Below are 27,473 nucleotides of genomic sequence, written 5' to 3'. Positions count from 1 at the left end.
CAAAAAAGTCGAAAAACTTTTTTTTTGGCCAAATTACGGCTGCCCGAAAAAATGATAAATTTATTTACTACTTTTTGTTACTTTTCGGAATTTTTTAAAAATAGTAAAAATTTTATTTTGTTTATAATAATAGTAAGTACGATGGATATATATATTGAGAAGGCTCACACCAAATTTCAAGTAAATCGGTTAAGTAGAACCTGAGAAATCAAGGTAAACATTTTGAAATATATCTTCTTCTTCTTAATTGGCGCTATAACCGCTTACGCGATTTCGGCCGAGTTTAACAAAGCGCGCCAGTCGTTTCTTTCTCGTGCTAACCGGCGCCAGTTGAAAACACCAAGTGAAGCCAAGTCCTTCTCCACCTGATCTTTCCAACGCAGAGGAGGCCTTCCTCTTCCTCTCAAAAGGACATCTCAAAGAGGAACTTAGTCAAAAATGAACCGATTTTAATAATTTTGGATTCAAAATGATCGTCATTACTTATACGAGCGATTTCATGTAGAAACAATTGCAAAAAAGTAGTTGAAAATTTTTTATTTTGCAAAAAACAAAAAGTGCGAAACAGGTTTTTTATTCAAAAATTCATTACTCAAAAACAACGCATTTTAGCTAATAGGCATTCAGCTCAGTTAAAGTTTGAGATGTCCTTTTGATTTGGAAAAAGTTATAAAAAAACAAAAATACACTTTTTGAAATATTGAATTTCGAAAAAATTTAAATTTTTTTTCTTTTTTGCTAAATAAAAAATTTTCAACTACTTTTTTGCAATTGTTTCTACATGAAGTCGCTCGTGTAAGTAATTACGATCATTTTGAAACCAGAATTATTAAAATCGGTTCATTTTTGACTTAGTTATGGGCATTTAAAAAAAAATTTTTCTTATATAATTAAAAAAAATCGAGTTTGAGCCGAAAAACAAAATTGCCGATAATTCTTGAAAAAAAATTTTTTCGGGCGAACAAAAAAATACGTGTCTCATTATTTTGACCAGAGAGCAACATATTTGAGTTACATCGAAATCGAAGAACATGACCCGAATAGCCCGGTTGAATTGAAATGGAAAGCATGCGCGGTAAAAATTTTGCGGTGTGTTGTTCTTAAAGATCGACGATTTTCATAATAAGTTTCAATAATTTTAACGCGTATTTCTATCGTGTAAAATTGTACGCCTGCATACTTGACAAATCTCAAAGATGACATAAAAAAGGTACTTTCTAGGAATTACACCTAATTTTCTCTTGCCACGAATTTTATTTAATTTGAGTTCAAAATTAAAAAAAAAATTTCATACAAATTGTTTTGTTTTAATACGATTTTCAATATTTTATGAAATTTTCTTTAAAGTTAGATTTTTCGACTAATAAATCTCAGGAAAAGTCTATGAGTTTCGGTGAATTTTGCTCTGACCGTTTAATAAATTAATATATTTAATGAATATAAATGCGTGAGCATGAAATAATTTTTAAGTGAATTCTAAAAATAATTGTTTAATATTTTTTCACCCAATTCCCTTTTTACATGAATTTTTTGGAAACGTATCTTTGTGTAAAAAAAGAATTAGGTGTATTCACTACTGACAGCTATACGTCACTTTTGGAAGACCCTTCATTAACATATTAGTACTCGCACAGTCATGACCTTGCATTAGAATAGGTTTTTTTCTCTTGTTTCCCTGGAAAAATGTTTAAAATAACATAAGGCTCATAAGCGGTTACTAGCCAAGTAAAGCATTCCAGTCTTAGATCATCTGCCACATTCGTCTTCGATGTTACGCAGTGCAACTTTTATCCTTTCTTGAGATGAAATTGAGTCGTAAAACTAGGGTTAGAAGAAGACTATTCGAACAATAGAAGATTCGTATGAAACGTTATGCGGATGTCGGACGGGTGTATATTGAAGGCGTTAATTAGTATTTGCCACAGTAACTCGCGTTATTTAATAGCCACACTTCGTACATATACTTAAACCACAAGTGCTGTAAATCGAATAAATATTCAATTGTATGTAGATAAACTTCATGAGGCTGAGGTGTTAAGTTTTCTAAAGGCAAAACAATATAGCTCTCACTCGGACCATATACCCCCAAATGAAGGGGTTGTAATCGCTATAGACCAAGTATCAGCTCACGACGACATACCTGTCAGTCAATATGACCAAAGTTTGGATGTACAACATTTGCGTTCGAAAATACTTCGCCATCGATACGCGAGAGCTTTGCCAGATATGTTGGATCCGGTATTTCTGCAACATGAACCAGATTTTAATAGTCTCTATACGAAGGTGCGTAATAAACGAACTCGTTTGGAGTTAGGAAAATTGGAGAAAGAGTATCTACGTTGCAAGAAGGAGTCCATAAACAGCAGTGGGTGCATGGTTGCATTCATGAGACTGTACAACTTAGCCAAAGATATCAGTGCCAAAATGGATAAAATGAAAGAAATATTCAATGATAATGAAGAAGTGCTGCAACGAAGCGCCAGCTCGGCTTCTGACGAATCGAAAAAGTTACCAGACAAAGAAATGCAAACGCATGGTGAGAGCAGCATTGAAAATAAAGAAATTAGTGAACATTTTGTGAGATCAACGACGGAGACTAGCTTCAGTGCGGCAGCAGAAGAGGAAAGTGGAAACAATTCAAGTTTTAGTACGAACGTTGATGATAAACATATTCATTATAGCTGGATAATCGATGGACATGATGATGGTATACAGGAGAAAGTCTCTCTACAGGAGAATACAGCTGCAACGACACCAAGCGTAAGACCAGTTACAAAAATTGTGTCAATGACAACGAGTTTGCCGTATACACCAGAGCTGAAGAAAATTCAGAATGATACAAAGTCAATACCCACAAAAAATGATTCGCACAAAATCAGTTGGATTTTAGATGGCTATGAAAATGATGGTGAAACAACAATGCCCAAGGATAGGCCTGAAACAACTGAAAGACCTGAGCATACATTCTCTAGCACGACTAAATCGAGCGCATCTATGGAAATTATGCCAATAGGTACAGAAAAAGTAAGCTGGATTTTAGATGAGTTTGAAAATGCAGAAACTCAGAAACCTGAAAAAATAAGTTGGATAATAGATGGTAACGATGACAATGATACAGTTGCTACTAGTACCAGTAGGATCACATCGACGTCAACTCGCGATGTATTCGAAGAATTGGAGAACATCACCGAAGGGGTTGAAAAAGAAGAAGACAAGCTACGTAAATTAAAGAATGACGCTATAAGTGATGAAGAAAAAGATGACTCCAAACATGGGTACGGACATGTTGTTTCTACTACCAGCGGCCCAATCACACAATCTGCAGCCGTTTTGGTAATGAACGAAACGGTTATTTTTACCAATACTTCAGATGTTATTATCACCTATGGTGGAGTCTGCGCTGCAACGCCAAGAACAATGTTAGATCGTGAGAAGGCGCATACAGACGCCAAGTATTCGTCCCATCCATTAGATTATCCAACGAGTGAAGAAAATATGGTTGAAGAGAGGGAACGGCAGTATAGCTATAAGGCTGCTAAGCGGCCAACTGTGAGTCCATATGATGCCAAAATGTGGGAAGAATTATTTCGTAAGGGTGCTATAGCGCAAGATCAGCAAGGAGAATTAATTGACAACTTCGATGCAGGGGACATGGAAACCTTTACGAGCTTTGGAGCGAAAGTTAACTCGGCAAATTTAAACCACTCTCCGGGTATGTTTTCGTGTTTTTTTAAATATGTCTAAAGCTAATTCCGGCTAAACAAAATGATTCTAAATACTCTTATGAGCTGTAAATTTTCGTATACCGGAGTTTTTTCTTCATAAATAAATTCTTTTTGGAACCCTAAATGTGCAATTTTTCGGTCTACGCGGGCATGTTGAAAATGTTCTTAAGTGCCTTAGATGGATGTTCAAAAAATGCTTCCATAATTGAGCATTGCGCTCAACACGCCAAAATCGCTCAGAAAAAGCTCAAAAATTGTACTTTTTCGGATACTTATTTCGGAACGTTCTCTGCTTTGTTAGCCGCGATCTTACTGTTGAACTTATGCATTTGTAAGTAATAAATTGTATAACATTTCATTTGCACATATTTTCAGATGCACAGTTTTTGACCTTGTGTGATCAAGTAGCAAAGAGGTTACGCAATAAAAACACGAACACCGAATCAGAAAGATTCACACCAGCCCCAGGTCAGCGGTTTACAAGCCGCGGTCCAGGTGGTTTTCCCGTAACGGGCGAGACGATGAAAGCAACAGCACAGTTCCTTTATAATCCTAATTTCGGTATGCCTACCATACCAATATGCTTTTACATAACACCTGCTAATTTCCGGATGGCCAACCAGAGCCCTATGTGGACACCCAATTACAGTAACATGGCCAGTAGCTTTGCTAGCGGTCCAATGGGTTTCAACGTACCAAACGGAATTTTCTTTGTACCACAAAATTTTGGACCAACGGGAAATTTCTTTAGGCAAAGTGGTGGTACAGGCGCTGGCGGGTAAGTGGTCCACATATAAGTATAATGGCATCTTTTCGGTTATGTTGCAATGATTAAGAAATTATTTTTCAGCAGCCAGAGTAATATACCGAAGGCTTTTACAAATACCGCTTCGCCACGGAAACAACAACAGCAATTCTTTTGCACTTATGTGCAAAATAATGCCGAGAATAATAACAGCGCTGTAAATAGTGATGGACCAGACAGTGGTTTAAATACTATGACATTTTCGAATAGTAATTTCAAGATGCGTTCAAGTGCGCAAAATCTTTCAACGGACATCATTTATGCCTCCTACACGAATTTTCCTGATCACTTGGGTCGCGTGGATAATTTCAAGTGCGAGTCGGCGTTCGATACTAGTTGTTATAGCGGCAAAGAATGCATCCGAGTAAATTCTTGGTGTGATGGTTATGTTGATTGCTCAGATGGCAGCGATGAGGCAGCTTGTCGTTGCATAGATCGGCTGACCAGCAATCGTATATGTGATGGATATGCCGACTGTCCGATGGGCGAAGATGAACTTGGCTGTTTTGGTTGCAATGACTCAGTTTTTTCCTGTTACGATAGTCCTGAAGAGTATATCGCTTTTAACCGATCGACAGTGTCGATGTGTTACAGCGCAACCGAAAAGTGTGACGGCGTCATGAACTGTCTGAATGGACGGGATGAACTTGAGTGCAATGTGATTGTTAAAGATGTAATGGATCACATGGTGAGTTAAAAGGGCATGCAAAAATGTGCGATTCTTATACTTATGGAACACTTTAAAATTGTCCTCTAGTCGCATACTGTTTCCAGTTCGAGTGGTTTCCTGTTTCACAATTATCGTGGAGAATGGTTTCCCGTGTGTAACAATGCTCAAAAGTGGGCCCAAGCAGCTTGTGCTAATGAAGCTGACCACAACGCCAAGGCAAATGTGACATTTCGTGAGATCGCACTACATCGCCCATTTATCGAACCAACCCTGATAGGACAGGTACATTTTCCCTCGTCATGTCAGCAGCAAGGTGCACACGATAAGCTGATAGACAAAGCTGCCTATGTTACTTGCTCGCAAACTAAATGTGGTTCGGTTAAGAAGAAAATTAAGACACCTTTCCGCCGGAAACGATCGAAGAGAATGTTATTGTCTGATAGGCGAAAAGTTAAGAACCCACAACCGTTGGAAGCTTCTAATGGGCGTATTGTAGGCGGAAGATTCAGCACACCAATGCAATGGCCTTTTGTGGTTGCAGTGTATAGAGATGGCAATTTTCACTGTGCTGGAACAATATATTCGGAAAGATGGGTAAGTGAGTGTATGTACTGATATATTACTTGGTGTGTATATTCTTTGCTCGGCTTTTTTAGCTGAATGTAAACAAATGTAGGGATCTATTACTTTATAATACTTTCGAACGGCAGATGGTTTTATCGGCAGTAGCTTTTTGATTTTGTCTGCCGCGAGACGGACCGATGTCAGAAATAACTTTTTCTATCATTTGATAATTTACCAAATCGCGTTGCGAAATCAAGAAAAAATACTTTTTTTTTAATTTCTAATTAATTCTAATTTTAATTCCTCTACTTAGTCTCTCCAACGCAGAGGTCGTTTGCTCTATGTTGCCACCATCAACATATAATGGTCGGTGCAATTATGTAGATCATGCTCTAGGAAGGCTTTCAAGGCACTGACACATATTATCCCGGTAGATCTCCATATCAAGAAGATGGTAACTATGAGTACAGTTAGGTTAAATGGCTGGAAGGAAAAAACGTATGACGTAAACGTATGTGATTTTCAATAAAATTTTGTCACTCGCTTTCCATCTTTCCATTTTACTAAACAACCTCGGCACTACAGCCTACACGAACGATTCAAAAATTGACTGTGGTGCCAGAGCTGGGATATATTTTCATAGACTTAGAATCTGTGAAATCTGTGCGTCTTCCTAATACTTGCAGTATCTTCTAGGTGGAAGTATTGGCAATACGGGAAGCTTGTATGCTACTAACCACAGGCCTATCTTTTAAGGGCAATATCGAAATTATTTCGGCTAGTTAAGCCGCAATCCAGGCATTGGATTCGGCTACATAAGGCTCTAAAGTGGGGGAACAAAGCAGAAATAGCCATACCATCTTGAGCGTAAACCATCCTTGATCTGGAGCTCGGGACATCGGAACAGTGAAGAATCGAAAAGGCGGGCGCACTAGCAAGAGAGGAATCTGCCATGAATAACATATTTGCAGAATCGGTATTCACATCACTAGGTGCAATCAAGAATGCAATCTCCACAAAATCTCTACGAATCCCGGTTTGTAGATGGAGAGACCAGACAACATGCAAAGTTTGCCTCATCTATAACCACAAACAATTGACAGCATTGACAAATATGAAATGAAGAGATGCCTGCAGACTTTGGCAGTGATAATTGGCTTGTGGCTATAGGCACCCAAAATGGGTATCCCTTACGATATATACTCCCATAGCTGTAATCAACCGCAGAAAAAGGAAAATATTTTCCACTTGGTATGTGAATGCCCTGGCCTAAGGAAGGCGGGGATGTCAATCCTTGTCAAACCGCTTTTTGAAAACATCGAACATTTGGCTGGCAGTGGCGTTAACAACCTTATGAGGTTTTTCAATCGCACTGACTGGATATATACGTGAAGAAATAGCCGTATAACTTGTTGGTAGCGAGGATGTGACAACAAAATGATGCGGAAGCGTTAACTGGTTTCCTGGCAAATCACCATTTCAACCAACATTAATATAAAAACGGTATGCTCAGAGGTTTCAACACCGTCAAGACAAAGTCACCAATCTGTCTGATAATCCTAAGCGATGCATAAGAAAACGTAGTCAATTGAGACGGGTAAGGATGCAATGAGGAAGGCAAAACCCTTTCTACTGAACGATTATTCAGAATGGCTCGTCTCTATCGCCCTTCAGTAATTATTCCGCTCTGAGTGCCAACCTCGCCTCTTAGGAAATCAATCCGCACTCAAGTTTATTTAAATTAGTTGACTTCGAGTATAATTTTTAATAGGGCAGCGTACCAATGCTTAAATTGGACATAGGTACATCTATATCATAAGTAAGATGCTAAGCGCATACGGCTCGCTTGGCATCAAAGCTTTAAAGCACAAATTGGTTTTTGACTTCCTCTTTAAATAACTTAAAACAGGCCCGAGTAGTACTAGGTGAAGTAAAAAGTTCTCGGCGTTTTTACCTAGATGTCTTTAGTGAGCAACACTTCAAACAAACAACACTGTTGGGTGTTACGGCGTTCTTAAATAGAGATCAAAAAACAGAAAACTCGATAAACTCTTCAGTTCCACTACGACCAAGTTAAAATGTCTGGGAAGGTTGTTAAAAAAATATGCTGCTGTTTATGGACAGAATACAGCATTGAATGCAACATCAAAGTGGTGGTTCCATCACTGTACAATGCTTAAAGTTCTGGAATTTTTTGTAGCACCTAATAATTTTCTCTATGCTATTCGTCATTCTATGTTAAAATTAGATCAGCCTTATCTTTGTTGTGTATCATTTTTTTAACGTTATACTTTACTAGATTATCAGCGCTGCCCACTGCGTCTTAAATTACCATAACTATTACTACGAAATTCACGCTGGCATGATACGTCGATTGAGCTTTTCGAGTACTACACAAATTCGTGCAGTGTCCCATGTGGTTGTACACCAAGCGTATGAGAGGCGTAGTATGCGCAACGATCTAGCGATGTTACGTATGAGGGAGCCGCTTATGTTTAATCGGTGGGTGAAACCGATATGTATGCCAGATATTGGACGAACGACGGCCGGAGAAGATTGGATTTGGGGGCCGGAAGAGAACACTTTATGCACGGTTGTGGGTTGGGGTGCGATGCGTGAGAAAGGACCTGGGAGTAAGTAAACATTACCGATGGTAATAAATTATTTGCCAATGGGAATAATTAATACCAATACAGGTGATCAATTACGCGAGGTGATGGTGCCAATACGAAAGCAGTGTACCGAGTTAGAGGATAAATACTCCGAGAATGTTTGTGCTGGTGATGTGGATGGTGGACGTGATGCTTGTCAGGGTGATTCTGGAGGCCCTCTATTCTGTCGTAGTGTCAACAATACCGAAGAATGGTACTTAGCTGGAGTTGTTAGTCATGGTAATGGTTGTGCGCGTCCCGGAGAGGTTGGTGCTTACTCTCGAGTAGCGCTTTACTTGGACTGGATCGCATTAGCGGTGAAATTCCCCTCGAAAATACAACCACGTACAATGTGCCCTGGCTACACTTGTGTCTGGGGTGGAAAACGTTGTATATCAAAGAAGCTACGTTGCAATCGTGTCGTTGATTGCTTAGGAGGTGAAGATGAAGTTGGTTGCACTTACAATTTTGCACCAGATATGGTTTCTGGTACGAACGTCCTATCGACAACAACAGAGAGTGATTATTATCCTGAGAATGTGATGACATCACCACCATGCAGAGCAGAGGATACAGCTCGAAATGTGCGTATTGAAAATGAGGATGAAGAAGAAAGAAACAAAACTAGTAAAAATAAGTTTACTACGACAGAAGCTGGTAAAGCCAGTACCGTGGTAAGTACAGAAATGAGTACCAAGCGAATGAGAACAACGGAAATAAGCTCGATGAGAACTACAACTGAAACCTCATCTTCAAACGAAATGACAACAGTATCACTGACACCTTTTGATGTAGAAAACTTGGTTACAACAACTCCAATTGATTCTATGCTTTCTTCCACAACGACACAAAATGCAAGCCCGGATCAGGAAACGTCAACTGATACAAAAACAAAAAATTTTACTAACTCAAGCATACCAGGAAAATTTGTATGTCAAAGGTGAGAAAAACTAATCGTTTTAATATAAACTTAATCGGTAGCAACCTCAAAAGTTCCTTCAAAGATCCAAAATAACTTTTCAGAACTTCCTTATGGAAAACAGAGTTCTGAGCATATTCTTTTGTAATTCTCTTTTTTCATTGGAATACAATCTCGGAAAGGTCATCAATATCCGAAATACGACTTCTTCAATTCCGACTGCGCAGGTCTGCTATGCTAAACTGTAAAAGTGTGAAGTTTTTTTGTACTTTTTAATTTTTACCTACATATATTTTTGTTTTCTTCGACACCACTTTTGACTTTTCGCTCTAAATTTGTCTGGCAAATATGTAATTATATATAAACATATACATATACCCAAGGCAGGGAGGAGGGGTCACGACTCGGCCAATGACTTTAGGCCTATAAGTCTTACCTCATTTATCCTAAAAGTGTTTGAAAGATTGATTGATTATCATATCCGAGAGCACATCGAATCCAAATTATCTCAACAGCGCAACATGCTTACCTGAACGGGAATTCCACAGAAGCGGCCTTACACGAAGTCGTAGGGACTGTGGAAAATCTTTGGAAGGCAAACAATTCACTCTGCGCCCTTCATAAATATGGAAGGTACTTTTAATAACATCAGGGCGGAGTCAATTGTCACTGCGTTAGATAGACTATAGATGAAAAGACCTATCGTCTCTGGATCTCGTCCCTGCTTGGCTGCAGGGTCGCAAGAGGGGTTAAAGTCACTAGATTCGTTCACGGGGGGACGCTGCACGGTGATGTCCTTTCGCCCCTACTTTAGCTAGTTGCTATTGATGAAGTTCTGATAATGCTAAACAAGGGTACAGTTAAGGTAGTATCATCCGCCGATGAATTGGTCCTGATGGTATCGGGACCATTTCCTTCAGTCATGATTGAGGTTTTGGAAAGGTCACTGGCTGTACTCAGTCGATGGGTGCCACTTGCGGCCTCCGAGTCAACTCTGACAAAACGGAGCTGGTGCTATTTACCAGACACCTCCTTTATAAACCTCCACCCTTTCGACTTCCCAAATTAAACGACCACGTTCACCCGCTCTTATTGGAAGTAGGTATCTTTGAGTGATACTTGACTTCAAACTCCATTGGAAGCTACACATTGAAAATCGGGTAAAGAAGATCAGTATAGCCTTCTAATCCTGCAAATCTATGTTCGGTAAATATTGGGGACTTAAGCCTCAGGTCGTGCTGTGGATGTACAACGCAGTGATTTTGCCAATTTTAACGTATGGATGCCTAGTCTGGTGGGAAGCTCTTCGGAAGGGCTATAATAATACTAAACTGGGAAGGGTGCACAGGAATGCATGCATTGGCATCACCGGAGCATGTAAAACTGGCCCCAGTGCTGCCCTGAATGTCCTTTTGCATCGACTTTTCCGACATTTCCATCGCAGCTCAAAGTGCAATCAGGTTAAAGGAGATTGGCCTCTGGAGGCAATCTTTCATGGGACATGGTAGCATTTTCGAGCAGTTAACACCGTATTTCTCCGAACTTCGAACAGATCTCTATCCGCAAACTAGAGTTTGAGGGTCGTGCTAGGGCAATCTTGCATAATAGGCAGGATTTGATCGGGGGGAAAATCTGCACCGAAGCTTGCACCTCTGTCTTCATTGACGGTAACAAGATGGAATCTGGAGTCGGAGCAGAGGTTTTCTCTAAATCAGTCAATTTATCTATCTCCTTTAAACGGCCGAATACTGCTAGTGTTTTTCACGCAGAAGTCTTTGCGATCCTGCAGGCATGCAAAATGCTTAGGGAACGTAGGACGAGGGAGACATTAACATTTTCTCCGATAGTCAAGCCGCGATTAAGACTCTGACGACGCCATGGTGCGGAACGAAATTAGTAAACTCCTGTAAGGAGGAGATCAAATCTCTTGGATGTGCAGGTAACATTTCTCTGATCTGGGTTCTAGGACATAGGAACATAGAGGGAAATGAAATTGCTGATGAGCTTGCCAGGAAGAGGACTGAATTGGCCTTAGAAACCTCCTACCCGGTCATCGGCATTCTCCTCACAGTTGTTAAAGGGAAACTGCACAAATTATTTCTCAGAAAGCGCAGAAAAGATGGAGCTCTATTTCTTTATGTGCTATTTCGAAAACCCTTTGGTCGCAGTATAATAGAAGGAGGACTCAGAAAGTCCTTGGACTCCTCGCCATTCAATTTCCAACTCGTAGCTGTGTTTACCGGTCACTGGACGATCGGCACATACGCGGAAAAGCTAAGGTTACCATTTAACCCCCATTGCAGAAGCTGTGGAGACCTTTCAGAGAAGGAGACTGTAGAGCACTTTCTCTATAAATGTCCGGGTTTGGCAATTAGACGACTAAGGTCACTGGGTGCTCCTTTCTTCGACAGCCTGGGGCAGTGCGCCAACCTAAAACTAATCAATTTCCTCCATTATATCAACAGCTCTAGCTGGCTGTAGATATCTGCCTGTTGGAGGTCTCATAACGGTATCAAAACGGCGCTTTGTGCTACTTGAGCAGGACTGGACTGGTACTACAACTCTTTCACCTTCCTACCTACTTATAAATATATATAACTGGCGCTTACGCCCTTTTTGGGTGGTCGGCCGAGCTTCTTCTTCTATTTGTGGCGTATGTCTTGATGTCCTCGCATAATACTTTGTTTAATGTTTGGCACAGCGGTCAATAAAACCTAGAAATTAGATCGAGTTTGTCGTGGTTTTTTAGGGTTTGATTCATCTACTGTTCGTGGTGGAATAAAGGAGGACCTCAGCTGCATTGAAAGGATTATGTGGCTGAGAAATTCAACTTAATGCGCTTCTAATTGGTGCGAGTTACACGAAGGAGAAGACACGAATGATGCGCCTAGTAGAGCTCTGTTGTATAGGCGGTTAGTGCGCTATTAAATGTGAAGCACCTATAGTTTTATGCCGCAATAGTTCTTTAAGAGCAGCATTTTTCGTGGCAGAAATACACTCTGAGCTTTGCCATTGCCTACCGAGGGGCGACCGCTGTTAAAAAAAAATGTTTCTATCATTTTGCTGTTTCATTCACGGGATTCGAACATACGCACTTCCGAATGGTAGTCACGCGCCAACCAATTCGCCTACGACCGCCGAATATTTAATTAATGTTTTTGTTTTCGTTAGCGATCGTCTACTTTTATCCTCATGTACTTTATGACTGATGATATCTACTTTGTCACTGAAGGTACCCAATGAAACGAAGTATTAGAGTAAATCGAAATTTTACTCTCAATAGTTTGACTCTCTTGCAGTTTGACCCTTTTGCACTCTTCTGCACCTCAAAATAAGCTTCGCCTTGAATCGCACAATACCTCATGGAAGTTGACGCCAATTAGAAACATCAAATAAAACCAATACCTTTTTCACTTGATCATTTCAACCCGGAAGAGGCCTTACTCTTTCTCAGGGCTGGAGCGTTTGTATCCATTTGAACGGCATGGCCTAGTATGCGGTGCCGCTAGATATTTATTTGCAGCACTACAGGTATACTCAAAACATTTTACAGCTCCATCTTGTGATATTCGCTAAGCACGTAAAGGGAAAAAATCTTCGAAAGAATCTTTCGGACAGTTCAAGGCTTGCTTCATGGGGTGTTGAGATCGGCCAAGATTCTCCGGGCTTGACGAAAGATTTATAAAGTGTGATTTTTATTCGGCGAGGTATTTCTTCTCAATCATTCATTTATTTATGCTTGGAATTCGTGTATATTGAGTGCGAGAAAAAAAATCTTACCTGCACATTTTCGCGGTTCATATTCCAGAATATCACAAATAGTCGAGCTGAAAAATCGTTGCGATCGTGTTATGGATTGCGAGGACGGTACGGACGAGGACGATTGCAGCTGTCGCGACTTTTTGAAAGGATCACTCAGTATATTAATTTGTGATGGCAAAACTGATTGTGAAGATTTAACCGATGAAGAGAACTGTGGTATGTATATATATCCTATATAATATATCTCATCATACATAAATATCATTTAACGTTTAGGTAACTGTACCGTTGATGAATTCCTCTGTCCACTTTCGAAAATGTGTGTACCAATGCAGAAACGTTGTGATGGAATTGTTGAGTGTGATTTTCATGAGGATGAAAAAGACTGCTGTAAGTATGGAATTATGTTGAATTAGTTATGGCGAATGCCGCTTAATCGGGTACCTTTATCTCCTCAAAGTCGCCTTAACCAATGGCAGGGAAATTGTTTTGGATGTCGATAGGCGACCTGTTTTGAATAGTGCAGGCATATTTTCACGAAATAGTAATGGTAAATGGAGTGTTGTGTGTTCTCGCGAGATGCCCTTATCCAAGCAAATTGCTGAAACGGCAATCAACGTATGCGCCCAGCTTGGCTTCAAAAGCTTAAAATTCTATAATACCACTCATCCCATAACACACAACATCATAGTGCCTATTCACCCAGATATTTACAAAAAGAAGCTGCATTCACAGCTTTCCGCATTATCCAGCGTCGAGCGTTATTTTCGCGTAGATGATCTCGCATTCAAAGCCCGGATACAATACATAGAACATATCAACGATGAATGTTTGGGTATTTTTGTAGAGTGTGAGGCTAAATCGAATAATGTAGAACCCATTAAGACTGTAAGTGCTGGCGAGTTAAGGCCACCAGAAGCGGTGCCGTCATCCGTATTGCAACCAGCTCTGGAGACACATGGAAAGCCGAATGTATTCGCAACACCGCCATCGACGACGGTTTTGTGGAAAAAGAAAGATGAGCTGCTGCATAAGTTGGATGGCATAATTGAGAACCGGAAAAATATGTCATTGCTGATAGATAACAAATTGCATGAAGCCATAGAAGATTTGCATTGGCCGTGGGTAGTTGATGTTTACGTTGATGGCAGGTTGTGGTGTGTCGGTGCATTGGTTGATAAGCATTGGGTGCTGGTACACGATACGTGCCACTATGGCGTTAGGTGAGCGTGAATTCGTTTTTAAAATTAATTGATGTAATATTCGACATCCACTTAGATTCAATACTCATTACATCGCTGTACTTCTGGGTGGAGGTAAGACGAAACACCTTCGCCATAAGAGCGTGCACGAACAGATACGACGTGTTGATAATTTTGAGCAAGTTCCTAAAAGCAACGTGCTACTGTACCACTTGGAGAAGCCTGTGCACTTTACATATCACGTGCTGCCTACATTTTTTCCAGACTTGTAAGCAGCCAATCATGACTCGAAAGCTAATTATAGGCAGTTATTCAAGTTTTTTCGTTACAGCTCTAACAACACAACTGCTGAGTATCCTCAATGCATTGCTATTCTACACGATGATCACAGTGGTCGCATCAAAGCGGTGTCTGCCATTGAGGAACAAAATGATGAACTCTGTAAAGCCTCCGATATGTCCTGTTATCGTCTAGTGGAGCGCAAGCCGCCTACGAAGCTTCTCAATGTGTTGGATGTTAGCGAAGAGGATTTTTCTAGTTTATCGGAGGAAATCATGTTAAAAGAAGCTTTCGAAGAAACTAGCGACACTTTGGGTTCGTCGATATCCCGTTTTACTACTTGCACACAGTTTGGCAAGAAAAACATCAGCCGCACGACATTCGAGCCTGTTGATCAGGGTATTTTAGCTTGCAAGCAAGCGGATACCGGTTGGTATCCAATAGCTTTATTCGACTATAATAATACGAATTGTTATAGCTTTAAGGATTCATTTGCATTGCGCACTCTCGAAAAGGTTTATGGAACGATACAGGCTTTGATAGGTAAATCGTTTATACATATAAAAGCGAGAAATAAAATTATCGTTATTTGTCTTTTATCTGGCTTTCAGATCAACCGAAGTATGAGTATTCTTATGCGCCACCAGCTTGCAGTACTCTTCGTTGTACGCTTGGGGAGTGCTTGGAGGAAGAACAAATTTGTAATGGATTGAGCGATTGTCATGACGGTGCTGATGAAGAGAAACAGATATGCATCGGGCGACAGAAAGGTGCGCAAAATTTATATTGGCCAAGTAAAAAGTCCGGAGGGTATTTTCGCTTTGGTTTGACGATGCTGTTTAAGGTACCTAGTTAAGGTTATAATGTGGCCGCTGTAGCCGAATGAGTTGGTGCATGACTAACATTCGGAATTCGGAGTACGTTGGTTCGCAACTCCGTAGAACACCAAAATTAAGAAAAAGTTTTTTCTAACAGCGGTCGCCCCTCGGCAGGCAATTGTAAACCTTCGATTGTATTTCTGCCAAGGAAAAGCATAAAACTGTAGGTCACTCCAAGTGTGGAACAACAACAAGGAGGAGCAGCTCGGCCAAACACCTAAGAAAAGTGTACGCGCCAATTATTTACTTATTTAGTTAAGGTTATTCGACCTTAGTTTTAGTATTGAAGCCAATTTTATTATTCCAAGTCTCTCTTTGTGCGAGAATCAACCTCGTATCCAAACTTTCACAATTTCTGTTATCTTTATGGAGCACAAAAATTGTCCTATTCGCGAATTCTGGTCACTGTCAACTGTTGACAGTTTATTTAGATCCGAATTGAGTATTTGGCTCGATGGGAGCAGGTCATAGTCGATCATTTCCCTTCAATGGGAATTATGCGGTGGGCTTCAACATAACAACGAGCTCCTTTTGCGGCAGCTATCTGGACGATAATGAGTTGGACTCACCTCATCACTAGCTTTGCTGCTAGGTTAGGTTTCAGACATCTTGGCTCCCACTTTAACTACGCCTGAGCAGCCAACAGACTTGGATATTAGCCGCTTGCCGAAATTTGCTTATCAGCACATAGAGGTTTTCCGTCCGCTATTCTTAATCGTCGTCGTTCATATATTTGCCCTCTTCCTCGGCTGGCTGGCATAGTAGGTTCGTTCAATCTTATAAGGTCTTGCTTACTTTTTCCTGCTCTATCCTACAAATGGCTCGCCTTAATGGTCTACATCATTTCTAGTTTATCCGCATTAGATCAATTCTAAAGGATTCTAGGCGATCAACTGACAATGCAAAGAGGAGTGTCTTACAATCCAAAATTCATATTGTTATATTTAGCGGCTGCACTTGTTACTTGACAAGAACGTTCAGGTTTTTTAATGCCCAGATGCAACAATTTTGTTTATTGATATAGCCGGCGAGGCGAAAATTAGTTTCGTTCGAAACGTCTTTTCAATAAAGCGATAATGTAGCAATAACTGTGGAAAGTTAGTAATTTTCAAAAGCCTTAATTCAAATATCCGAAAATTGCACAGGCAAAGGACAAGCCTTAGTTTTCTTTACCTAGGGTGATAAGAACTGCGATGTGAAAAAGAAGTACTACAGTGGCGTAGATTAGATTAGATTTGTGGCGGTTTGAACAAATCCAAGAGCTCATTTAGGAAGACCATTGTACTACACCCGGATAGATTGCAATATGGATGGTAAGAGGGAAGAATTTGTTTTAAGGTAACTCTTCTGCAATTTTTTTGGATTCATTGATGAATCTTAAGAGATCCGGAAGAGGGAGAGTATAAGCCTTATCTATGCTCAGTAAATCGCAACCCAACAGCCTAAGTCTGATTCTAGAAAACGCCAGCCAGCTACAGAGAAAATGTTCTGCAGTTTCCAAATTCACAAGACAGAATAGGCATATTGGGTAGCCATGGTAGACATATGCTGACCAAAGGCATTGTACCCTCTGATTGCACTCTTAGATCTTTGATACTGAGTTTCAAGAGAAAGATCGCTCACATTCTCTCACAAAGCTCTTGACTACTCTGCAAGAGTCCAACTCAGACCAAAGCCTTCTATGACTAGAACTCATAAGGACGTTAATCCATGGTGGAATTGACACCTAGAAAGGGTTCAAAGCCCAGTGATATGCTTACAGCGCCACCATTAGCCAGTTTGTCAGCCAACTGGTTCCTCGTAATACCACAATGCCCAGGCACCCAAATAAGACAAACTTTGTGGTCTTTTGCAAAACTGTTCAGTTGACAGACTGACATTCACCGACTAATTTTGAAGAGCAGCGTGGGTTATCAAGGGCTCTTAGTGCAGCTTGACTGTCACTAAAAATTCCAATCCTATTATCCTGCCCCTTTTTCTAAATTACCCAGTATGCTATTGTACATTCAAGATGGCATAGATTTCCGTTTAACTTGAGCCTGTACGCCGCCTTCCTTTCGAATTTGAGATCTAGAAGTTGCAAGTTCAGAATGGTTCATAGCACCTGTGATACCCAAGCACACACTTGTCAGTATCCTGATTAGGGGCTTTACTCTGGAATTAACCATAGCGGCGTTGTCAGCCTTAATCTTATTGCATCGATATATTCTACTTTATGATCGGACTGTAAATGCCGCAGATATAGAGAATATTTAAAAAGGCGGCTCCTTCGTTTAAACAAAAAGAAAGAAATAGAAATCGCCTTCGAATCGAAAAACTTTCTTAGCGAAACTTTAATGATTTTGGCGAGATTTAATTTATTATCGAAACTAAAATATCGATACATCATACTTTAAGATCCGACTGTAAATATGGGAAAGACGGAAAATAAGGAAACTTCTAAGAAGGCACAAAAAAATCTTTTTCGAAATTGTCTTGCAAAATTACTTTAGCCTCAGGGGTGTACGACGAACATTTTTTCAGTGTACATACATATATGTACTTATAGCACTGAATTTCGATTCCATAGGCATACACCTGGTAATTCCCATTTTTATAAGTTGAATATGTGTGAGTATCCAAGTAATGCCTACCAGTTGGATTTCCAAAGAAGAGAGTCCACTTATTAAGTTCATATTTTTAGTTATTAGTGAAAATACAGCTAAATTGGCATTCGAGCATTGCACATTTTTTCGTGGAGCAATGGAGCAAAATATTCGGAAGTTATCTTTCGTCATGAAAAAGGCTTATTTATCAAGTGGAAGCTCAACTTTGGTTAAGCTGGAAATAGAAGATGATATGAGTGGCACTAAAATGGCAAGGGAGAAAATAGAGCAGTAAGCTCGTACTACAATAACTATAATACTATAACATAACTTAACAGCAATATTAGAATTGAAAATACGAATTAAGTCCATAGTTGCGCCTTTTTTCATTTTTTAGGTGTTTTAATATAATAGTTTATCAGGAACGCAAATGTTTCTCGAGTTCAATTCATCTCTAAATGTGGTATTTTAATATATTTTTATTTGTATGCAGTTTGTCAGGCATCAGAGTTGAAATGCCGTTCTACCTATAAATGCGTGCCAAAGACGAAATTTTGCGATCATATAGCCGACTGCGATGACATGACCGACGAGCCTACACTCTGCTCTTGCTACACATATCTGCAGTAAGTAAGAAATAGAGATTTCAGTTTATTAATTTCGCAAATTGCTCTAGAAAGCAGAATAAAAATCAATTTTCAATTTGCAGAGCCACCGATCCAAAGAAATTATGCGACGGTGTACGAAACTGTTGGGACAAAAGCGATGAAAGCCCAGCGCTATGTAATTGCACTGATGAACATTTTCAATGTGGCACGTAAGTAAAGAAGACAGTATATCTACGCACATATGGAATTGATTGTGCGGGTATACATAACAACAAATGTAGAAATAAGTTGCTTAGGTATTTGTTTCATATTCAAACAAAGTAACTCATACGCCCTGTCGTTCTGCGCTTTGAAAAGCTCATTTACTTAGCTTATAGCCTAGACAGAAGGTGGCGTTAGTCGGGGTTACCGGACTTTCTTGAGCTTCTTTTTAAAAGTTTCATTATTTTTCATTCGCCATAGATATTAACTGTCATTTTTCGGCAATGTTGCCATCGAAAATTTCTTTAATACGCTTAAATTATGCGAATTAAGACTAGTTGTGAATCCGTATTAGTTGCACTTAACTTCTGATATAATTCCTAGGCTATTACTTTATAGACAAAAGACGCGCCTATATGTTATTTTAAAATAAAATAAGTACAAATTTAGATTCTATTAGGTTTCACTATTTTTATATTTGTTATTAAAAATGACATCGTTAAACACTTTGCGCTGCACCAAACATATATTCTCAACTGGACGTCCAGTTGTTGGTCTGCCAGTGCTTTTTCTATATATTCTATATTCGACAGATCCAAATTTTTTTTCAACTTTTGAATTGTCGACTCATTCGGACAATTATTTTCACCAAAAATATCACAAAATTATTGATATGTTGTTCCTAAAGATCTACCATTTTCATAATAAGTTTCAATAAATTTAACGCTTTGTTCTATTGTGCATTGTAATTGTACATCTGCCTACTTGACAAATGTCAAAGATGACATAAAAAAGTTACCGTCTAAGAATTATTCACTACTCTAAATCTCAGCAACGTCACTTCTGAAAGACCCTTTATTTCCACCATTTGTGCAAAGTATTTTTTAAACCCTCGGTTGGGCACGCGGGTCTGGCCAGACTCCTATGTATTTACATGCATTTTTTTGGGAATATGCAAATGCGCCACATTTATAATTAATTTGTAAGTATCGCAGCTATAAATGTGTAATTTCTTACCTTCTTCATTGGCTTTGACATGCATTGAGCAAGCTATAGAAGCAAAAATAATAGCTGAGAATATTTTGGTTTGTGAAAAACAGTATTTTTAGGTTTTGTTCTTTATTTTGACTCATTTCGAAGACGGCTGAAGAACAAAAGTTGATTGCACTGAAATTTATGGTAAAATATAAAATGATATTTATTTATGGATTCGGTGGAAGGCAAGCAAAAGATGTATTATAATTTTTTGAGTGCTCTTGACATACTGGATTCTTGCACACAATACAATAGAAGCGAGTTTTTCGTCGAAGCTTTTCGCTTTCTTGTAGACAAAGACGGCAATCTCTCTTCCAGCCAGACCCGTGGTGCCCAACCGAAGGTATAACTTTTTAAATATTTTTTTTCGTAACGTTCGAGGATCCTTTTTAAAAGGTTATATCTGGAAGCTATCTAGAAGCTCAAGTCGTTAGCTATAATAGAAATACGTTAAATCCACGCCCAGCGGAGGGTTAATGATTTATTGAAGAATTAAATAGAATTAGTACGTTTGAGTAAAATGAATGGTAGACAGGAAAACAATAAGGGTGAAAAATACCAATACTTTCCAGTAGTCCAATAAAAGTTGTTATACATATGCAGGGTGTCCCTTGGCAGAATTAGGTTTTCAATTTAAGAATATGAGCGGCGAGGGGACGAGTGAAACGTATTTCAAGGCAACTGGTAGGTAGGTAGGTAGGTAAGATGGCAAGAGAACCCCAGGTACGCTACAAGTAGCACTTACGTGCCGTTTTGATACCATAAAGTGGACCACTACCTGTGAAAGGATTAAGGGAGGAGATAGGACCGTCTACAGCCATCCAGTGCTGTTGATGTAGCGGAGGAGAGAAAAGGGATCTAGGCTGGAGAATTTCATCGAGTCATCCCCAAAGGGAACGCTGAGGAATCTCAAGCGCCTAGCCGCCAAATCCGGACATCTGCAGAGAAAGTGTTCCACAGTCTCTTTCTCTGTAGGATCCCCACAGCTTCTGCAATGCGGGTTGTACGGAATTCCAAGTTTCTCCGCGTGAGTGCCGATCACCCAGTGGCCAGTGATCACCGCAATGAGTTTGGAAATTGAATGGCGGGGGTTTCCATCACCTTAAGCGTTCTGTTTATATCGTATTGAGGCCATAGTGCTTTTGAAATGGCACACGATGAGACAGACCTCCATCTGTCTTGCGCTTTTCTTAGAAAGAAGTTGTGTAGTTTCCCTTTAACGACGGCCAAGGGGATACCGATGTCTGAGAAGAGGGCAACTGGACTCGGTTCTGCCACCCCCTTCCTGGCAAGCTCATCGGCAATTTCATTTCCCTCTATATTCCTGTGCCCAGCAACCCAGATGAGGTAGATGTTTCCTGCACATTCGAGGCGTTTAAGTTCCTCCTTACAGGAGTTCACGAGAAGAGAGCTGCAATACGGCGACGACAGTGCCTTGATTGCAGCTTGGCTATCGGAAAAAATATTTATGTCTCCCTTCCAACAGCGATCCCGAAGCATTTTGCATGCCTGCAGGATCGCGAAGACCTCTGCTTGAAAGACGCTGCTTGTCTCCGGCAGTTTATAAGAGACCGAAATGTTGGCTGATTTGGAGTAGACTCCCGCTCCCACTCCATACTCCATTTTGGATCCGTCAGTGAAAACAGAGGCATCTATATCCGCAACAACTCTCCCCTCTTTCCAATCTTGCCTGCTCGGAAAGATAGCCCTAGCACAACCCTCAAAGCACAGTTTGCGGATGGAGAGGTCGGTGCGAATATCAGAGAAGGAAGGGGAGATCTGCTTCAAGATGCTGCTATGCCCAACAGGGAGTTGTCTCCAAAGGCCAAACTCCTTCAGTCTAATAACACTCTGAGCAGCAATGGATTTAACCTGCAGATCCACAGGAATTAAGTGGAGTATAATGTTGAGCGCAGCGGTGGGACATGTTCTACAGGCACCAGTGATGCCCACACATGCAGTTCTCTGCACTCTCTCTAATTTAGTGAAGTTGTAGCCCTTCTGAAGAGCTAACCACCAAACTAGGCAACCGTATGTCAAAATTGGCAGAACCACTAAGTTGTACATCCAGAGTACGACACGTGGCTTGAGGCCCTATTTTTTGCCGAACATAGATTTACAGGCGTAGAAGACTATATTAGCCTTCTTAACTCGATTTTCTATGTGCAGCTTCCAGTGGAGCTTGGGGTCAAGTATTACACCAAGATACTTGACTTCCGATGAAAGTGTAAGACACTGGTTGTTAAGTCTAGGAAGCTTAAAAGGTGGAGGCTTGAAAATACAAGGCAACTGATTCGTGTGCAAAGGTCGTCGTAGATTTGGTGCGCCTTACAATATTCAACGTTTACGTGATGCCCCAAGTGAAGATTTGATTTGTACATGGATGCGACGGTTCCGGGTAACAAGTTCGGTGGCAAACAGTTTACGGCTGAGGCCCAGCCGGTCATCGAGAAATGAATGAAAATATTGAACTCGTCGCTACAGGTTTGTACGATAATCCGCGTCAGTCGATGGCAAAAAACCGATTGACCGGGAACTTCCAAAAACTATTGTGCATGAAATGCATGCATGAGGAGGGGTCTTATACTTGACCCTAAATAAAAAATTTAAATCGTGTAAGCAATGTTGGAGTGAGGTCGTGCGGTAAACACCATCTTTAGGAGCGATGAAGCACATTTTCATTTAAATGGAAGTGTAAAAAGGTAAAATTGGCGTTATTGGATACCTAAAGGACAGAGCCCACTATTAAAACATTAACGGCCATTTAACAGCTCCAAAGTGACGTATTGGTGTGTATTTTCAAGCAGTGGAATTATTCGACCATAATTTTTTGAAAATCGTTAAGGGCTGGCAATTTCTGTGCACGGTGTCTCTTATCGGCGCAAGTTAAACGATATTTTTCTGCCTGCAATGAGAGAGAACTCTTTCTTCCGGTAGTTTCATTAAAATGGCCCCGCACACAATGACGCACGTCGCCAGAGAGACCATGCTACGTGATGCTGAGAGATTTCTTTCTTAAAAAAACTGATAAGTTATTTCGGTGACATATCCTGGCCACGCAGGTCGCCCGATTTTACCCTTATGAACTTTTTTCTGTGGAGCTACCTTAAATGTAAAGTCTATGAAACGAACTCAGCGACCCTCTCAGTACTAAAAGAAATTATCGTTTGTGATGTTAAAGGTATCCCGACAATCACTTCTTTAGCGAGTGGCAGTAGTACGGAGGCCAGATTCCACGACGACCAACTTATAGAGAAAATATTTTAAAAACAATAAAATCCGCACTTGCCTTCTTTGTAATCAAAAATAAATAATTAGCGTGTACACTTTTGTTAGGTGTTTGGCCAAGCTCCTCGGCCTATTTTTGGTCTCCTCCTCTTGATGTTGTTCCACAAATGGAGGGACCTACAGTTTTAAGCCATCTTCGAATAGCAAACGGTTTTTTGAGGAGCTTTTTCTTGATAGAAATTTACCCCGAGCATTGCCACTGCCTGCCGAGGGCGACCACTATTAGAAACAACTTTTTCTATCATTTTGCTGATTTGTTTCTTTGTAATAGTTATTAAAATAAAAGTATACTAATGGTATTTATTTTTAAATTCAGCCTTAAATTCCTAATTCTACTACCGAATACCCTGTGCATAGTCAGAACTCAGGCCATTGCTTTGGATTCGTATTTATATGGAAATAAATACGGAAAAAATTCACTCCCAAAAAGATTTTTTAGCCTATTTAGATTAATTTTTACGCGTAGAACGAGTTCCAGGTTCATTTAATATTTTTTTAGTTAATAATGCGTCAATGTGCCATAAATTCGAAAATTTCATAAAAGCGGTTTTCCAGATGTAGTCAAAGAGACACACTAATTTTTGAGAGGTCAGAAGACGTAAGAATGCTGGAGAAACCCAATTGCTGGTACAGATTTAATTTTTTTAAGCCCACAAGCTTTCTTCTGGTAGCTGCCTTTACCTCGTGACTTATGTCATAATTTTGATGCCAATCAACACAACAAGAACTTCGTAATAGACTAAATATCACTCGTTCTTTAACTTTTTTTTTCAAGTGTTTTCAAGTGTTCTGAAAAGTCTTGCTTATGTTAATGACCCCTGGATTAAAATCTTCAACTACGTTTATTTTGCAGTTCATCGAAAGAGTGTGTGCCGCGCGATTTTGTTTGTGACAAAGAACCGGACTGTTCCAATGGCGAAGATGAGAAGTATTGTATTGGTCTTGAATTTCCACAGCAGATAGTGAACGAAAAAACAGGTTTTACAAAATCACCACAAATGTAAGTAGATTTATAGACTTTTCCATGTGGTGAAACTGATTCTTTTTCTCTCTCTTTCTCTCTAACTCTTTCACGCTCTCCTTCCAACACACATTCTCAGCAAATACAAACAATTGCCTCAGTATGGTCAGGTGATCGAACAGACCTATGGGGTGTGGCATACCAAATGTTTTCCGCGCAGCAATCCACCAGATGTGAAGGACGTGCGTGAAATATGCAAAAATCTTGGATTTAATCCGTATAAATTGCCGAGCTATCGGATAATTGATGATGCGGCTCAAAAGGTGGCCGCTACAAATGAATGGCCCGATCAGCGTGGACATAGTTTTGGCAATGACGATGAATCACCGCTAATGGAACGCTACCGCAGTGCCACAAAAGCAGTGGTTGTGAATAAATTTTCCCCGCTAACCCTCAATGATAAATTGACATTATTCCTGAAACCAAGTAGACCGATCGCAGAGGTGGAGCGCTGGAATGCAACGGATTCGGAAATGTGTTTTCGGCTCGAAATCAAATGCATGTAGCTGCATTTGTTTCGTAAAATTAGTACTTAGAATATTGAATGTGCCTACTCAAGTAGTTTTGAACCTAAGTAGTTGTAGAATTAAGAAATTTTTGTACTTTTGTAAAAAATAAAGACCAAACTGATTTATATAGTAGATATGCTTATATTAGGGCGAGGTGGACGTAAAAAAAAATCTGTTAAATTATATTGGCGGGCACTTCAAATCATAGTAATATTTGACATGTTTGTCGGGGCTGGCTATGTGGGATCCCTACAGTGACAATTTTCTTTCCCTTTAAAAATTACACAGAGGATTCAATCTTGATTAGTCAGTAAATAAACTGATTTTTACTTGGAAAAGTTTACAGAGTATTGTTACGATATCCGTTTTTATAATGTATAAATAAAGGGTTTTCCAATAAGAGGTGTTATCTGATATTCAAAGAAAAATGCTATTTTTTAATACAAATGATTGGATGTTTATTTTATTACAAAGAGGAAGGTATGCCGTTAATAGTGAAAAATAACATCAGGCAAAGACCACTACGACCACGATTACAGCACAATATCCTTTTCATGAAATTTTCCATAACCGAATTACAAAGTGGCTGCCCTATGTCCTCGATAGCCTCCCGAATTCCATCTATGAGGGATGGGGCTGTTGGCGTAGACCTTCTCTTTCACGTGGCCCTAAAGAAAAAAAGTCACAAGGTGTTAAATCAAAAGATCTCGGTGGCCAATTGTGAACACCTCTTCGAGAGATAAAACGGGCCTGAAACTTTTCCCGTGAAAGATCAATGGTTTCGATACTTGCGTGGCACGTAGCGACGTCTCGTTGAAAATAAATGTTGTCCAGATCAATACCATCCCATTCCGGCCATAAAAAATAGTTAATCATCTCTCCAGTTTAACATCTAACACCTGTTATTGGAAAACCCTTTATATTAGTTTGGAGAAAAACTTTATTTAAATAAACATTATTTTCTCGTTAGATGGCTGTAGTGATAGTGAAAGCTCATAAAGTCTCGATCAAATAATTTAAAGTTCGCGCTTGTTGTCAAGGTGGCATTTCACACTTAAACATTAATTTTTTTTTTTTTGTTTTTCGTTTGTTCCATTCAGTTAGGTGTTACAGGGTGTTAACACTGAAAGTCAACAAAGAGGAAATTCGGTACATTTTAAAATTTTTCTTCGAATAAGGTGAAAATGCAAGCCAGGCCGCTGAAATTGTAAATGGTGTTTATGATGCTGATACTGTAAAAGTGCAATTTTGGTTTCGTCATTCCTTCCAGCCATTTTGAGGTTAAAGAAAATGTCGATAGTGTCGATAAAATCACAGAAACCGAAAGAGTGTTAACATCGCTCAGGAGCTAAAGATCAACCATAAAACAGTTTTTAATCATTAGTTCAATGTTTTCCGCAAATGTAATGGATTTCTTTGTGAGTGTTTGGCCGAGGTCTACGTTAAATTGGTTGTGTACACCTTGATGTTCCAAAAGGGGAGTCGCCTATAACTTTATGTCGCCTCGTAACGGCAATAGTATTTTATGACCAAGTTAGTTTAGAAAAAAACATTTTCTATCATTTTTTTAGTGTTCTGTGCCCACAGTTGGTGTACTATCTTCTTTTTATTAATTGGCGCCATAACCGCTTACGCGATTTCGGCCGAGTTTAACAAAGCGCGCCAGTCGTTTCTTTCTCGTGCTAATCGGTGCCACTTTGAAGCACTAAGTGAAACCAAGTCTCTTCCACCTGATCTTTTCAACGTAGAGGAGGCCTGCTACCACCAGCTCGTAACGTATCAAATACTGTCAGAGGCGAAGCGTTTGTATCCTTTCGGATAACATGACCCAGCCAACGTAGCTGCAGGATCTTTATTCGCTGCACTATGCCAATGTCGCCGTAAAGCTCATGCAGCTCATTGTTCCATCGCCTGCGATTTTCGCCGTCACCAACGTGCAAAGGTCCACAAATCTTTTGCAGAATCTTTCTCTCAAACACTCCAAGCGTCGCTTCATCGGATGTTGTCATCGTCCACGCTTCTGCGCCATACGTTAGGACGGGCATGATGAGAGTCTTGTAGAGTGTTAGTTTTGTTCGTCGAGAGAGGACTTTACTACTCAGTTGCCTACTTAGTCCAAAGTAGCACTTGTTGGCAAGAGAGATTCTACGTCGATTTCAAGGCTGACATTGTTATCGGTATTAATGCTGGTTCCTAAATAAACGAAGTCTTTTACAACCTCGAAATTATAACTGTCAACAGTGACGTGGGTGCCGATACGCGAGTGCGCCGACTGTTTGTTTGAAGACAGGAGGTACTTCGTTTTGTCCTCGTTCACCACCAATCCCATTCGCTTTGCCTCTTTATCCAGTTTGGAGAAGGCAGAACTAACAGCGCGGTTGTTAAGGCCGATGATGTCAATATCATCGGCATACGCCAGCAATTGTACGCTCTTATAAAAAATTGTGCCTGAGCGATTAAGTTCTGCGGCTCGTACGGATACCAAATTCAGACATCGCGGCATACAAGTAACTCCTTTCCGTACTGTCGAATGCAGCTTTGAAATCGACGAAAATATGGTGTGTATCGATTCTCTTGGTGTACTATAGTTCGGTATATAAACAAATAACATAAAAATAAATCAGTTTTTTTGGCTCTATTAATTCTCGCTGGAGCCCATTTATCAAATCTCAGAGCTTTTGTTTTGTTTGTGACAATACATGTATTAGGAGATGGGAAGGGTTAAGGATATAGTATCAAGGTGCGGCTGCATAAGGGGATGTGATACCTTC

The 27,473-nt window shown here is 39.9% G+C and overlaps 1 protein-coding gene across 6 annotated transcripts in view; it reads left to right on the top strand.

Moving 5' to 3' along the window:
- The window catches only part of LOC129240283 (serine protease nudel), a 35,720-nt gene extending 10,886 nt beyond the window's left edge, over window positions 1-24,834 (top strand). For 4 of the 6 annotated variants that reach the window (XM_054875987.1, XM_054875983.1, XM_054875985.1 and 1 more), the window contains exons 4-19: window positions 2,012-3,712; window positions 4,101-4,503; window positions 4,576-5,218; window positions 5,288-5,794; window positions 8,064-8,397; window positions 8,461-9,355; window positions 13,143-13,312; window positions 13,373-13,486; window positions 13,557-14,319; window positions 14,375-14,566; window positions 14,630-15,120; window positions 15,189-15,347; window positions 18,534-18,666; window positions 18,750-18,857; window positions 24,026-24,172; window positions 24,273-24,834. In XM_054875987.1, the coding sequence (XP_054731962.1) occupies window positions 2,012-3,712; window positions 4,101-4,503; window positions 4,576-5,218; window positions 5,288-5,794; window positions 8,064-8,397; window positions 8,461-9,355; window positions 13,143-13,312; window positions 13,373-13,486; window positions 13,557-14,319; window positions 14,375-14,566; window positions 14,630-15,120; window positions 15,189-15,347; window positions 18,534-18,666; window positions 18,750-18,857; window positions 24,026-24,172; window positions 24,273-24,699 (7,187 nt within the window). In that variant the 3' untranslated portion in view covers window positions 24,700-24,834. The remainder of the gene's footprint in view (window positions 1-2,011; window positions 3,713-4,100; window positions 4,504-4,575; window positions 5,219-5,287; window positions 5,795-8,063; window positions 8,398-8,460; window positions 9,356-13,142; window positions 13,313-13,372; window positions 13,487-13,556; window positions 14,320-14,374; window positions 14,567-14,629; window positions 15,121-15,188; window positions 15,348-18,533; window positions 18,667-18,749; window positions 18,858-24,025; window positions 24,173-24,272) is intronic. The other 2 variants (XM_054875988.1, XM_054875986.1) reach the window with 1 other exon arrangement.
- Window positions 24,835-27,473: the final 2,639 nt, after the last annotated feature.

The sequence above is a fragment of the Anastrepha obliqua genome, chromosome 3 (assembly GCF_027943255.1).
Source record: "Anastrepha obliqua isolate idAnaObli1 chromosome 3, idAnaObli1_1.0, whole genome shotgun sequence".
Classification (NCBI taxonomy): Eukaryota; Metazoa; Arthropoda; class Insecta; order Diptera; family Tephritidae; genus Anastrepha; species Anastrepha obliqua.
The sequence above is the reverse complement of the archived record's forward strand: the minus strand, read 5'-3'. Positions and strand labels throughout refer to the sequence as shown.